At 42.9% G+C, this 15,203-nt stretch overlaps 3 protein-coding genes across 4 annotated transcripts in view; 2 read left to right on the top strand and 1 right to left on the bottom strand.

Annotated features, from left to right (window-relative positions):
- Nucleotides 1-6,184, top strand: part of sgpl1 (sphingosine-1-phosphate lyase 1) — a 96,430-nt gene extending 90,246 nt beyond the window's left edge. The window contains exon 14 of the mRNA XM_069885580.1: nt 2,801-6,184. Coding sequence (XP_069741681.1) covers nt 2,801-2,944 — 144 coding nt within the window. The 3' untranslated portion in view covers nt 2,945-6,184. The remainder of the gene's footprint in view (nt 1-2,800) is intronic.
- A 2,390-nt stretch (nt 6,185-8,574) lies between these two features.
- Nucleotides 8,575-13,999, bottom strand: pcbd1 (pterin-4 alpha-carbinolamine dehydratase/dimerization cofactor of hepatocyte nuclear factor 1 alpha). Of its 2 annotated transcripts, XM_069885591.1 has the most exons (5): nt 13,744-13,999; nt 12,648-12,779; nt 12,265-12,345; nt 11,394-11,483; nt 9,495-10,616 (listed from the first exon to the last, which is right to left on the bottom strand). In XM_069885591.1, the coding sequence occupies exons 1-5, from the start codon at nt 13,744-13,746 to the stop codon at nt 10,593-10,595; spliced, it is 330 nt and encodes a 109-aa protein (XP_069741692.1). In that variant the 5' UTR covers nt 13,747-13,999; the 3' UTR covers nt 9,495-10,592. The 2 variants fall into 2 exon arrangements, with proteins under 2 accessions (XP_069741693.1, XP_069741692.1); XM_069885592.1 differs by lacking the exons at nt 9,495-10,616; nt 11,394-11,483 and adding an exon at nt 8,575-9,488 and having other exon boundaries at nt 13,744-13,975.
- The window catches only part of LOC138736303 (craniofacial development protein 2-like), a 332,554-nt gene continuing 330,182 nt past the window's right edge, over nt 12,832-15,203 (top strand). The window contains exon 1 of the mRNA XM_069885586.1: nt 12,832-14,113. The gene's annotated coding sequence lies outside the window, so the exon portion shown is untranslated. The remainder of the gene's footprint in view (nt 14,114-15,203) is intronic.

The following is a 15,203-nucleotide window of genomic DNA, read 5'->3' as shown; positions in this document are numbered from 1 at the left end:
CTGAGGTCAAAGGGGAAACCCCCAACGGCGCCATTTTGGCCAGCTGCCCCGCCGCGTGTGTTACAAGCGGGGCCAGTTCACCTGCCTAACGGCGTGCCGCCACACATAGTGCATTTTGGCCCACAAGTCTGTGCTACCCAATTTACCTACACCTCCTGGTACATTTTGAATGGTGGGTGGAAACCAGAGCCGCTGGTGAAAACCCATGCAGACGTAGGGAGAACGTACCAACTCCTTACAGACAACGCGGGATTCTAACCCTGGTCCTGATCGCTGGCACTGTAAAGGCGTTGTGCTAACTGTTACACCAACTGTGCCGCTTATCTCCAGACTGTAGATCTAATTGGGAACAATTGTCAAGTGTATGATGTGAAAATAAATCCAATGAGTGCAAGACTGCAGTGAACATTGTCTATCTCTGCTGCCTTTTCACTGACTTGTCCTGGCATGTTCACCATAGTCCATGTTCTTGCTGCCCTCCACATCCCAGCCCTTGATGAACTGTACATCCCAGCCCTTGATGAACTGTACACCCCAGCCCATGGTGACCAGCACATCCCAGTTCATGGTGAACTGCATACCCCAGTCCTTGGTGAACTGCACACTCCAGCCCATGCTGACCTGCACACCTCTGCCCATTCACCCCAGCTCTTGCTGACCTGCATGCCCCAGCCCTGGTTGACCTGCACGCCCCAGCCCAGGCTGACCTGCACGCCCCAGCCCAAGCTGACCTGCACGCCCCAGCCCAAGCTGATCTGCACGCCCCAGCCCAGGCTCTTGTTGACCTGCACGTCCCAGCCCAGGCTCTTGTTGACCTGCACGCCCCAGCCCAGGATCTTGTTGACCTGCACGCCCCAGCCCAGGCTCTTGTTGACCTGCATGCCCCAGCCCAGGCTCTTGTTGACCTCTCCCAGTGTGTTCACCCCTCCTGCTGTCTGTGCTTCCTTTAACCCACCCAAATTTGGCCCGTGATATCATATCAAATATGTATTAGAGCTGGCCCGCTGGCCGCCACGCCAGTATAGCGCATGCACAGCTAATACACAAATCCCAGAATGCTTTGCAAATGCATTGGCACCGGCCCGTCAGCCCGCTATTCGCCACCACCTCCTCTCTTTACTTTCATTAGCATCTGCGACCTGTCGCCCAACTCACACGTAATAAACCCCTTCTGGAAAATGGCCAAACGAAAGACAGAAAACAGGACTTTTCAAGACAGGTGGGAGGCAGACTATATGTTCATAATTTTAAAAGACAAACCTCTTTGTCATTGAAGCAAGATGTTATTTTTTTGACTTGTTGGCTTGTGAAAAAAAAATACATTTAAAAGGAGCTTAAAGGCTATAGAGAGATATTATTTATTGAATATTTTATTTCTCATTTGTTAATGCTTCTTCTGGAAAGAGTTTAACCAAAACTATTATTAAACATTTATTTTAATAAGAAAAAGTTTAACATTACATATGTTGAAAGAAGAGAAAACATGCAGATGTTGTTGAAAATTTTCAATAAATATTTAGTTTGGCCCACGACTTAGTCCAAGTTTTTAATTTTGGCCCTCTGTGAATTTGAGTTTGACACCCCTGCTTTAACCCTTTGTGTTCCATCAATCCATCCTCTCAAGCATCCTCAGCTTTCATTGCTCCACTGTTGATATCTGATTTCTTCTGCCAAAAGCCCAAACTGTTGAAATCCTTCACAAATCTCCTCGAACCTCACTTCCCTGCTCCAAATTCTCTCTCTACCCCACCAAGCTGATCTTCAAAAACTATTTTTCATCAAGCTCTTGGTCCCCACCCACTCTATTGCTATGAGACCCACATCTAATGGCTCATACACCCACAGGTGAAAACACAATGCTGGAGAAACTCAACAGGTCAAACAGTGTACTTTATATAGCAAAGATAAAGATCAACGTTCCAGGTATGAACAAAAGGTTGGCAGACTCCCAAACAAAATGGTCGGGGTGGGGGAGGAGCACAGTCCCACAGGTAGGAGGTAATAGGTAGATAAGGCAGGGAGGGCACACCAGCAAACAGTGGGAAAGGGAATGACTCTGTGAATGGGGAGGGAAGGGGGGTAGAGAGCTGGAGGAAAGAAGGGGGAAAAAAGGGAATATAACCCCCTGGTTGAGACAAGTTAAGTGCCAGCCATGGTATCCCTATGCTATATTGGTGGGGGAGTCAACCTGCAACTGAACCTCTCCCAAGGTAACCTGCATTGAATATAGTGCACCCAGCGAATGGATTAAGAGGAGTCAGTTGCCAGGAGAAAGGATATTTGAGTTTCAATTTGATTTAATGAAATTATTATTAATTTTAAAATTGCTTTTAGATCTTAGCAGGATCTTGCTTTTGGATGTTTGGCCTGCACAAATAACTTCTGTGACAGCTTTGCGAACTGGTGATCCCAAGGGTGGAGTTTCACCAGTGGTCAAAGCCTTTCTATTGGGACAGCTGTACATGTACAGTGGGACCACATTCCTGGGCTTCGTGGATGAATTGGGGGTTGGTTTAGAAGTGGAAGATTGATCAGGTTGTGTTGGGAAAATGTTTAAGGATTGGGGCACAAGTTCCACTGATCTTGGGGCAGAAGATCTGCCTCAATGGTTCTTTGTGGTGCATTGTTAAATTTTGTTGGACAGCGCTTCAGGGTAGTGGCATGTTTGACTGCAATAAAAATTCTTATGTTTTACTTGGAGCCCATTTGCCATTTTGACATTTGCTGCAGAATCCTCTTGGATTGATGGCTTGTTTTGGATGTTGAAACTCCCACTCAACTCTGTCTCCTCCCTCTGCAGGGTGCTATCTATGGAATGGCACAGTCAATCCCTGATCGCTCTCTGGTGACAGAAATCTCGCATGGATTCCTGGACTGCCTCTACAGCACTGAGCTTCCCAACCAAGAGAAAAGCCACTTGAATGGAGATTCCACACAACACTGAACAGCGCAAAATAGCCATTTTTTTTTAACAAAGAAAGGAAATCATGGATTGGATGGCAAGAGAAAGTTTTAGAAGACGTCCGAGGTTTCCAGAACCAAATTCCCTTCCTATTTGCAAGCAGATTGAAATCTGGGAATATGAAATTGCATAAGGCGGAGTTAATATTTCCCCCCCCCCCCCATTTTTGTTTCTTTTCAACTTATGAATCCCAAATGCCTCAATTTTCTATCCTTTTAAAACGTGATATCCAAATAATTTTCTTCCCGTAGAGAAAGGGAATCTGCAGATATTTGAGGAGGACCAATGGTTTGAGGATTGCTTTCACTTGGCAACTGATTTATTGAGGATTTTGAGGGAAGTGGCAATTCACCTTGATGCCTTTCTAAACTTTCTTTCCATTTTACACGAAACGTCCTGGCAGACTCTTTCTCAAAGGAACAAGCCTTGTGTTTACTCACTTCTTTTAACTTAGTGTAAACTCGTGCAGGCAGGTCAGTGCTGAGGGTGGCAGGGAGGGATGACTGTACCCAGAGCATGAGTGTTGGCTCCTCACCTGGAGACAGGTAATTGGTTGAGTCATGTTCTGAGTCACTGTTTGATCCTATTCGTGTTGGAATTGTATTTGACAGAATCTCATCTTTTTGAGGGATCCATAATCTCGTGAATTGACGTAGGACGGAGTGGGGTCAGAACAGTAGGGGTTGAACGTAGATTTCATTTTTCATAATTGAAACCAATCAGAGCCTTCAGGTTGTTTTCAAACTACACTCGCATTCACTGTTTGGAAAGTTTACTAGTTGCAGTCTTGTCCCACATCACGTTGAGGGATGCACTACCTTGAACCAAAACCCACATGATCAATGTTGTCTTTAGCCTCAACCAGCAGACCGTTTTAAACTTGAAATAAGTCCGAGTTCTAATCACAGACTGTATGGATATGGGGTTTCTCTGCTGCCTTAGAATTTCATCAGAATATAACTGAGGAATATTTTGGTTCTGATTGATGAAATTGACAGGATATCACAGCAAGGATGTTATTTTTTTCAAAAAGGTAACACTTGACTTGCTCCTTTGAGACTGTAGGAATTTCTTTTGATGTTCTCCATTTTTGGAATCAGTGGTTTGAAATACTTCAGTGTGTGTCATGATCCTTTTCATTATTGTGTCAGTGTCTTTTGATACTTCTGTTGCTTCTTGACTGTGGCAGAGCCTAAGGTAATATGTGGCCCTTGGTGATGCCTTAAAATACTTCCTACCGCAAGTGCTCAGACAACAACTTTCTACAAATTACATGCCAGTGTACGCTTTGTCAGGGAGCACTTGTAAATAATAGCGGTGAGATTATAATGGTACTTTAATGCTGTCTTTAAAAAAAAAGGTTTGACTTTGTACTAATTCTTGATCAGAATCCCTTTTTCTCCTGGTACATACAACAGCAAATTCTGCTCTGCAGCAGTTATCTTTTCTAAAAGAAGTGTTGTGGTGCACATTCCCCAAAGTCGTCAGGCATGATGGGAATTTTCCAGTCCTTCCACAGTCATTAACACTGGACAACTAAGATTTTGCTTCCTGAATATTTTTGGGTATATTTTATGGATTTAGGGCTAGTGATCATGAAAATCACCTTAAAAAATTTCCTTTCACCAACCTTTCTTTTAGACCTAATTTTGTGATTTCCTGTCCTATTTTAAGTCTACTTCAAGCATACAAAACCATGAGGTCCAACATGAAAATTCACTATCTGCGTTCGCAGTCCCTGTTGATCTTGGTGCAGTCAGTGATGAACACGGTGAAAGGTTTCACCAGGACATTGCGACCATGGAAATGCGTATCAGGGCAAGTGGAATCCATCAATGCTGGCCAACTATTGTTGGACACCGACACGAGAGGCATCAGATGCTGAGTACAAATGCAACCAGTGGCAAATCATTTTTAGATCAGTTGAACAAACTCAATGTCAGTATCATTATGCAATGAAACATGCTAAATTCAATAAAAATTAATTTAATTTCCTCCCAACTTCCTATGTGATTCAGAAAATTTGAAATGATCTTTGTGTTCAGTTTGAAGTTGTCTATCGTAATCCCCAATTTTTCTTTCAGGAAGCAAACCTTCTGAAAAACATTTGTTGTCCAGTGTTATAAGACCCCTGGTGCCGGGAACTTGAAAATGGAAACTTGAAGGAGCCTGAAGCTCCCTGAAATACCACCCACCCTCCCCCACCCCCTCTTCCCTGATTTGAACGGTGACATGCTGGCAATGTCAGGCGACAAACTAGTGCCCATGGACAAAATGCGTCCACTCTGCGCCAAGCTGTAACCTTGATGCTTTTCCCCAAACAACAACCTTCACTAGGCCTGAATCATGAAGACCAGGTGCACAAGGTTCCTGTGGAACCACAGTCCACACCAGTTAGCGAAACAGTAGACCACTCTGTGGCTCCCATCAGGTTTAAAACACTCCGGTTCTTTCTTGCAGTGTGAACAGACTGCCTCATACTGTTGTTCAAAAGCTTGTCATGCATTTCTCAGAGAAAATGGCTGCAGTGTTTTCAACCTTTTTAAAAGGAGAGCCTTAAAGTTGTCGAAATGAACTGTTATTCCCCATATTTAAGCCATAGCTAACACTTGTTTGCCTTGAAGTGTTTGTAACCCCATTCGATTGGCTTGTAGTTTTCCTGATACAAACCCAAAGCTGCGTTCAGTGAAAGGTTCTGAGCATTGACTAGATGTTGGATTCCTGTTTGGCTGAATTCACAAATGTAGCCATTTTTTAAAATGGGTTTCCCTTGGCTTTGCTCTGCCACACGTTTCAAAATCAGGAAAACACACCTGGCAATTTTTGCACACTGACGTGAGGAGGCAAGGCCTTCCTCCTCTCCCTAGTTTCCCTATAAAATTGTCCCACATTTCAGTCCAGTTAACAGCAGATCACTGTAGCATGGTGTGGCCCTGATCTCTGCCTGAGATATCACACAACGCTGCTGGGGAATTCTGACCAGAAGGTTACCAAGCATTGTCGATTTTAATGCCAGTTTGCGACTAGATTGGACAGATTGATCTCGTGTATGTATTGTGACCTGTCTAGTAACCAGTGGGAGCATTTCCAGCTGTTAATTTGTATACAGCTGTGCAGACTCTGCACCTTTGTCTTACTTTCAGAAAATTATCCAAATTAATTTGGTGTAATGTGTATTAATGAGTTTGTAATTCATATTTGGTAATAAACATGTTGAAACCATGTGTAGTTTACCTTTTCCACCATTTATCTACATCATTTTCTTCGCTGTTGTTTCATTCTCTGCTATTTCCCCCATATCTCCTTTCTTAAAAATTGTTCCACGTCACATTGATCCATTTCCCTCTCCAAAGATGCTACCTGATCTATTTCCATTTGCTCCTTTTAGTTTTTCAACATTTTACATCTGTTGAATTCTGAATACAGGTGGTCCTCAACTTACGATGGGGCTACGTTCCGGCAAACTCATCGAGGTGAAAAAACCGTAAGTTGAAAAAGAATATCGCACCTGCCATTTTTATAATTAAAATTTGAATACCTTTACATTGGGGAAAAAAAACATGAACGTACAGAGCTGAAAAAACACTGGGCATGATGAATGTTTGAATTAATTGCTGGATGGTGGGCATGTTAAAGTGACAGGGTCATCAATTTCACTCTTCAGAAGCAGGAGACACACATCAGTGTTCAGTCGACATGATGGGTTGTTTACAGTGCACTTGTTCGCGTGATTGGTACAGAGACTGCAAGCGTGGTTGAGTCAGCATCATGAGAGAGCGTGTTGTATGATACTCTTGCGCGATGCTGTCATCGCCCAGCATTGTGAGAGAGTAGCGTAGCACACAATGCAAGCGCAGAAACAGATTGGAATTCAAAACTGAAAGTATGGACTCGAACCATCGTAACTTCAAAAAATCGTAAATTGGACTTTCGTAAGTAGGGTAGCACCTGTACTGCAGCCTGCATTTACAGGTCAGCTATAAAGGCAACAGCATCCCGTTTGTCTCAACGATGATGAGCAACCTTGATCTGTGCTTCATTTTCCTGATTGGGAACATTCAGGAAGAGTTGTCCGTTCTTGGAAATTGGTGACTAATTAGACTTGAAATTGCATAACTAAATATCAGCTTGACCAGCACAGTCAATGGAATGAAGTGCAATCCCTCAAAATATTTAAGACTTTGCTTCCATTGTCCAGGTTTCTTGCAGATGTCAACTTGGTGCAAGTGGTCAGGCTATCTCATTTAATCATTTCTTTTTAAATAGGACTTAATTGTGGGGAATAACCTGGACTTAGTCCATCAAATGCCATTGAACTGGTTTGGTACGATGAAAAAACCAATCCCAAACCAAAGAGATCTACGTCGTGAACGGTAGACCATGAGGAAATACTGGAGAGCAGAGGGACCTTGCTGTGTATGTCCTAGAATCTCTAAAAATAGCAGCAATGGTTGATTATGAATAAGAAGGAAGATGGGATATTACCCTGGGCATAAAATGTAAGGGAAAGGTTGAAGATAAAAAAATAATTTGGCCATTAGTTCTGGTGGCCATACTAAAGGGAGGAGGTGTTTTGAGGCGAATGCAACAAAGATTTACTAGGAAGCTGCGTTGAGGAGAGAGTGGGCAGGTAAGGTCTGTTTTCTTTAGAACAAAGAGGACAGAGGGGGAACCAGATTGACATTAGAATTATCAGAGACAGATAATATGATTTTATTCCTCCAGAGCGAAGGTGTTTGGTACCAAAAGATCACAGGTTTAACCCTTTGGACTCCATGTCCCTCTTTTCGGGGACTACCAACAAGCACATATATTCTGTGTCCCTGTTTTCCAGGACTGGTTTTGTTCTTAACCGTCAACTGGTTCAAACAGATTTTTAACCTTTAATATTGTAGTTTATCCATGGACCCAGTCGGAATTATGTGTTATGAAAGATTAAAAATGGCCTGAGTCCAAAGGGTTAAGATGGGTGATTGAGAGAGTTTTTAGGATGAGTTTCTTTCCACCCAAAACATGACCTGAATTCTACAACTCATCAAGTAAAATACAAAAGTCTGCAGACGCTGTTAAAACTCACCAAAGTGCTGGAGGAACTCAGCTGATCTTTCAGTGTCTATAGGAGACAAAGATATACTGGCTGACATTTTGGGTCTGAGCCCTTCTTCAAGGAATAAGCATGCTTATCTTTGTCTCCTACGGATGCTGAAAGACCAGCTGAGTTCCTCCAGCATTTCGGTGTGTTTTCAGCTACAACTCAGTGCCTGAGAGCAGCAAAGATCACTTGAATTGCTAAACCGGAGAAGTCAACCATTGGAAATGTGATTGGGTACTTGATGAGTGTTTGCTGAAGGTCAAAAGGTCTCTTTCTGTGTTGATCTTTTATGCTCATGACATATATAATCTCGCTGTCATTGCCTAAAATGTTAATCCTAGGACTCGATGAGCAACTGTTCCGATCCGGGACCAATAATTGTTGATTCTTCTGCCACAACGCATGAGAATGCCATTTGTTTCAAGGGGAACAAATATTGCTCTTTGATTTGAGGCACTATGCAACAAGCTGAATTGTTTTGCTAACGGAATTGTTTTGGTGTTTGCATTGCAAGTCTACATTTTGCGTGAATGAAACCAGTGGGTTATTATTTTATTGATACACAGCACACTTCTCCACGTAGTACATTAATACTTCCAGATGGAAACCAGTTGACAGTTCATTTAGATTTTAAATCAGCTTGACATTTAATAATGATAACACTGGACAACCAAGATTTAGCTTCCTGAACACTTTTGGGTGTATTTTATGGATTTTGGATTGCTGATCACAAAAATCACCTTAAAATTTTCCTATCATGTACCGTTTTTGTTGGATTCAACTTATTTTTGTGATTTCCTGTACCATTTTAAGTCTACTTCATTTTCTGAATTCGCACTTGAACTTCTTTCCCGTTGATCTTGGTGCAGTCAGTGACGAACACGGTGAAAGGTTTCACCAGGACATTGGGACCATGGAAAAGCGGTATCAGGACAACAGGAATCCATCAATGCTGGTCGACTATTGTTGGTCACTGACACGAGAGGCATCAGATGCCGAGTACAAACAAAAATCAGCGGCAAGGTCAGTTGAATCAACACAATGTGTCAGCATCATTATGCGATTAAACATGCTAAATTCAATATAAGTGAATTTAATGTTTCTTTGTTTTCCTACATGATGTGGCAAATCTGAAATTATCTTTGTGTTCAGCTTGAAGTTGTTTATCGTAATCCCCAATTTTTTTTTTCAGGAAGCAAACCTTTTGAAAATAAATCGTCCAGTGTAATTTTCAAGAAAATACCACCAGCTTTTGAAGTATATTGACAGAGCTCAAATTGTATTGAGCCTAAACACCATATCGGACACTGGTTGATTTGGTACCACCATCTGATGATATCACTGGGCCACCGTGGCTTCTTCCATGAAGGTAGCCAGCTTAACGTCCCGCTCAGAGAGCCCGCCACACTCGTGTGTGCTTAGAGTAATGTGCAACTGTGAAGGAAAAGAAAAGGTTCCAATGACTCTCCTCCCTCTGGTTTCCAAGGCATGGGCGCTGAACGAATTCCTTATTGAGTTATGGAAGTCAGGGATGAGGAAAACTGCACAGTGTGAACTGTGACATGATGAGATGTGTTGTATTCAATATGACTGATGCAACATCAACCATAGTGAAGACAATGACTTTCAAAAATTACCTGCATCGTGCATTGATTTGTTAATGTAACAAAATACAGAAATAAAAAGAAATCAAGCTCTTTGGCCCATCAAGTCTACAGTGACCATCAAGCTAATATTTACACCAATCCTTTATTAATCCAATTTCACCTGCCCCCTCCCCCCCCCAACCATGTATTATCAATATTCCTTTGATTCTGCATGTACTCGGTGCACTTTACAGTGGACAATTCATTTAATGATACATACATCTTCAGGATGCAAAAGGGAACTGGAGCATCTGCCACAACCATGGCACCAGATGTTGAGAGGTGCTTATGTTCAAGTTGTGGGGACAGTGGGACACACATTTGTCTTTTCAGAAGGTCACGAGTGAATCGTAATCTGGACAAAGTCTCAGTTACTGGTGCAGGGCTGATGAACTGGTACACTGTCAGAGCTGCCACATCGTATGCTGTGTTAAATTGAAGCAAATATGTGACAGAAGAGCAGAGGTGCTGTCCTTGGTGAACTGGGTTAATATTTATCTCCCCTTCGTTATCAATTAAACAGTAATCTAAAGGCAGAACAATTGTTGGTGCTGTTTCTTGAGCTTGCTTTGAAACAATAAAATCAGCTGAGAGTGGAATGTAATTTTAATCGTCTGACTGTTCCAATAAAGCCAGATGTAAACTCAAGGCACAGCATCTATTTTCTACCTCAGCATGATCCAGCACCCTGGTCTCATTAGTACATTTAACTATTTCAGATCACCAGTCTTCCTGTTTGTGTCAGTAATGGTCTGTTATGATGGTATGTTAATAATGGTCTGTTACAATGTCATGCCATCAATATGAATTCAAATTTTCTCTCTACAGATGCAGCCTGACCCAAGTTTCTCCAGCGTCTCTCAGGTCCAGCACACTCTTCTGTCCTCTGCCTTCATGCATATGTCTTCAGTGATGGCTAAGAAAGCACAAACATCATCTGTCATCTGCATTCTCTCGTCTCCACACTAACACAGATTCCTTTTGTTCTCTCAATTACATCCTCTCTCATAGATAGTACCTGACCTGCTGAGTGTTTCATGTACAGTAAAACCCCTGGTATTCAGAATTAAAGCAACTGGCAGCCTCAAACACCCGATTGAGAAAACAAAAATGAGGAAAATAAAATATAAAAAATTAAAATAAATAAAATAATAGACAAAAAAATATATTTGCTATTAAAAATGTTCTCTCGAATTACACACAAAACCTTTGGTGAAGATGGGAGCAAATATTCAGCCAGCAGAGGCCTTGGCCAAGCTTTGCTTTTAGCAGCAGCTGTTTGAATAAAGTTGGTCGATGCCCTCGGCGTTGGGGTGACTCTCGAAAGCAGGGGTGTCAAACTCAAATTCACAGAGGGCCAAAATTAAAAACTTGGACTAAGTCGTGGGCCAAACTAAATATTTATAGAAAATTTTCAACAACATCTGCATGTTTTCTCTTCTTTCAACATATGTAATGTTAAACTTTTTCATATTAAAATAAATGTTTAATAATAGTTTTGGTTAAACTCTGTCCAGAAGAAGCATTAACAAATGAGAAATAAAATATTCAATAAATAATATTTCTCTATAGCCTTTAAGCTCCTTTTAAATGTATTTTTTTTCACAAGCCAACAAGTCAAAAAAATAACAACTTGCTTCAATGACAAAGAGGTTTGTCTTTTAAAATGATGAACATATAGTTTGCCTCCCACCTGTCTTGAAAGGTCCTGTTTTCTGTCTTTCGTTTGGCCATTTTCCGGAAGGGGTTTATTACGTGTGAGTTGGGCGACAGGTCGCAGATGCTAATGAAAGTAAAGAGAGGAGGTGGGGGCGATTAGCGGGCTGACGGGCCGGCGCCAATGCATTTGCAAAGCATTCTGGGATTTGTAGTAGTAGCTGTGCATGCACTATACTGGCGTGGCGGGCAGCGGGCCAGCTCTAATACATATTTGATATGATCTTGCGGGCCAAATATAAATATATCACGGGCCAAATTTGACATGTGTGCTCTAAAGTGTCTCCTATCTCTGCTTAGTAAGAGTTGTGCCAGTCAGAGGCTTATCTGTAAACTTGGGGGGGGGGGGGGGGGCTAGGTGTTAATTATCCATAATGTTATTGTTAGTCTTTTGGGCAGTTTCGTTGAGGGAAAGAACCTGTAGATGCAGCAACAGATAAATGTTTTCAAAGGATGTGTTGAAAATAAAGTAGAATGCTTTAAGGGTTATATATTCATGCAAGTAAAGTTATTCAATGCAAGTACAGTATAGTATTTTTGTCTTTTAGACTGTTTATTCTTAACGCAGATATTTTAGTTAGGCTTGGTAAGAGTAAGTCTCAAACAATCAGAAAACACACTTAACCGGCATCTACCAGTCCCCATAGGTGTTGGATACCAGGCGTTTCACTGTATTTTGTTTATTTTTTAAAGTCACTGTCTTTGGTTTGGGTTATTGTCACAATGTTGTTTGCTGTGTGTTAATTGGCTCCTGCATTTCAAACAGCGTTGATCTTGTTTTCAGCAGGTGATACATGTATGTGTTGTCCTTTTTAAAAAAATGTGAACAATATTCTGGAAATCTCTACCTTGTTATAAATGTTGAACCATTCTGGGTGATGATCCATTTTCTCTGCTTGCAACGCCACTCTTGTCATGAAACCAAAAGCCTTTATTAAAAAAAAACGACATGATTAACATAGCAGTTAACGCAATACTATTACAGATCCAACGACCTGGCTTCAAGAGTTTGCAAGTTCTTCCCATGTTTGCCTGGATTTCCTGTGTGTGCTCCAGTTTCCTCCCACCCTTCAAAACATACGGGGGGGGGGGGTAATTGGGGTGTTTGGGCAGCACAAGTTTGTAATCCTCAGGGAACAGTTACCGCGATGTATGTCTTAATTTAAAATTTAAATCCATGTCCACACTCAACATTTTACTGCTGACCTTTCACCCACAAATAAATGATTACCTGGTTGAAGTTTTTAAAGACAAACTCCTTATAGATTGCATCCCTGCCTTCTACTTCAGCCCAACCCACAGCTCTGAGATTGGGAAGCAGCTGGTCACGTTGCTCTGGACTGAGTCGGTGTGCCTTTCCTGCCTATAAAGCAAAGCGCCGTGATCAGATACAAGTAGGATCGGTATTGCTAACACAGGGAAACCATAGACGTTAACTGACCATCTATCTCCATGGGCGCTGCCTGACAGTCCCTCCAGTTTCTCAATCTTTATTCAAACCAGAGATACTGGAATCAATACTTAACAATATTTATTTCTATGCGTGAATAATTTGTCCGCTTGTGGCTTAAGTCTGGTTGTTTGCGTGTTCTGCACCGAGGACTGGAGAGTCTTGATGAAAGACTCAAGCCCGAAACGTTGGTGACGTATCTTCACCTTTGCTACATCAAGGCACTGTTTGACCTGCTGAGTTTCTCCAGCTTCGTGTTCTTAATTCAGTTCGTTGTTTGCAAGTCCGCAACATCACGGACGTGCACAGACCGTAAACATTTGCGCCTTGATTAAAATTTGACTTCGAGTCAACACTCAGCGCGACTGCCCTTTGATCCCACCTTCCCCAACCCAGCCTGACGATGCGCGCAATGGCCAAGTCTCTTAGCAACTGCTGCCAGAGCATTGACGAGCCTCTCGCCCCGGTCGGGATGAAAGCAAACAAGTGTCAACCCCGACTTGTGCAGCGCCTGAACCAATCCTTCGCTAACTCTGTAGGTTCTCTGTGGTTTGCAAGGGAATGACTTCAGGTGGGGAAATAGGGGTGAGAACCGCTGTATCTCATGCCATCGTCAAGATCCTCACAACACGAAACATGGCCAACTGTAACCAATTGGACTGGCCGGCTCACTCGGCAGATCTTTTTTTTAAAAATCAAATCTCAAGTTAACAAAAGCACTGAGGTGGATTTTTTTTGTTGCCCCTCTGCAGATTTCGTTCATTTCTCCCTCCCAGCTCACACTCGTGTTTTCTGCAGCTCCCGGTGCCTCGTCTGAAGCCGCGAACCCCCGTGGCCGCAGCCGCCACCCAGAACGGAGAGGTGTCATGGAGCTCACCATTGGCAAAGTGAGGTGCGGTGCCGCCGCGGGCTCTGGGAGATGCCGGGCTCTTCGAAGCGGCCGGATTCAGGAGCCTCTCTGACTGACAGCTGGGTGGGCGGCCGCTTGCCAAACCAAGTCAGGGACCCCAGGACCTGCAGGGCAGCAGCAAGGAAGGCCGGCGTGAAAGTGCAACAGGTCGAGCACAGTCAAGCGAGGGAGAACCAGCCGATCCTTCAACACTGGATGTGCGCGGTCCTCCTGGAAACGGAGCAGCGCCGGCGGTGTTCCCAGGGCTTGCATTCCTGTGGGTTGCCAAATAAGCAGTACTGCAAGACACCTAAACTGGGGTCCTTACAATAGAGGAGAAGGGGAGGTCTGGATCAAAGTAAGAGGCTTCCTCATTGTGTTCCTTTCCATTGAATTTATGTTCCCTGAATGTATTTTTCCCCTCAGTGAACAATTCTCCCTGTCTCTGCTGAGAGCCCGTGGACAAAATGTTGTGCTGGTTGGAAATGTTACTGCTGCGTTATCCCAACAGGTCAATCTGGGGAAGACACGGCTGGTTTCAAGTTTCAAAAGGGAGAGGGTTCACAGTGGGACCAGGGTAGGGAGAGGTCGGGTGTGTTCTGCATGCCACTGGAAGTAGGATTATGCCACTGAAGTTTTGAATTTAATTTGGTCACAAGGCCTTTATATTTTCATTTGTGGTAAGGAAACACCAGGTCTCTCTCTCTCAAAAAAAAAGTAGCTCCAGAGAGCTCCTTTCCCTGCCAGCGTATATTTACAGAAAGCAAAAACTTCAATTTTAACAGCAATAGCATTGGTCTCCATTAGCACGAAGAGTTTTTAAATCGAGACATCCAGCACGGTAGCAGGCCACTTTGGCCCACGAGTCCATGCCTCCCAATTTACACCCCATGAACCGACATCCCCAGTACGTTTTTGGTAGGAGGAAACCAGAGCACCTGGAGAAAAGCCAAGCAGTATGTACAAAGTCCTTACAGACATCATGGGATTCAAATCCGGATCACTGGCACCGTGACAGCATTGCGCTAACCACTACACTAACCGTGCCACCCCCCCCCCCCCCCCAAAATGTTTCATTTAAACAGGAGAATTAAGAGCAAACTTCCTTTGGATGCTGTGCACCTGCAATGTTTGTGTGTTGCACCTTTGTATATTGCACTTGACCCCAGCACCTGCAGACTTTTTTGTATAATTGAGATCATGGTAATATAGAACATTATAGATCAGGCCATTCATCCCACAATATTGTGCTGACCTATGTAAACCTACTCCAAAACAATCTAATTTTTCTTGATACCCTCTCATACCCTCACTGCATTTTTCTCATACCCTCTATTTTTATTAGAATTCGTAAGATTTGAAAAACAAAAATGAGTATTTTAAAGCCTCCATAAGACAGAGGAGCAGAGATAGGCTATTCAGCCCATCGAGTCTGCCCTGCCATTTAA

The sequence above is a fragment of the Narcine bancroftii genome, chromosome 6 (genome assembly GCF_036971445.1).
Source record: "Narcine bancroftii isolate sNarBan1 chromosome 6, sNarBan1.hap1, whole genome shotgun sequence".
Classification (NCBI taxonomy): domain Eukaryota; kingdom Metazoa; phylum Chordata; class Chondrichthyes; order Torpediniformes; family Narcinidae; genus Narcine; species Narcine bancroftii.
Note: the sequence above shows the minus strand (reverse complement) of the source record. Positions and strands in the feature narration are given on the sequence as shown.

What these genes read in the sequence shown, in the direction of transcription:
- pcbd1 (XM_069885591.1), bottom strand. An exon ending in TCTTTAAAAACTTCAACCAG is followed by an intron (nt 12,346 to 12,647) that starts GTAATCATTTAT and finishes TTTTTAATAAAG; the next exon opens with GCTTTTGGTTTCATGACAAG. An exon ending in AACAGGACCTTTCAAGACAG is followed by an intron (nt 10,617 to 11,393) that starts GTGGGAGGCAAA and finishes GTGCTTTCTTAG; the next exon opens with CCATCACTGAAGACATATGC.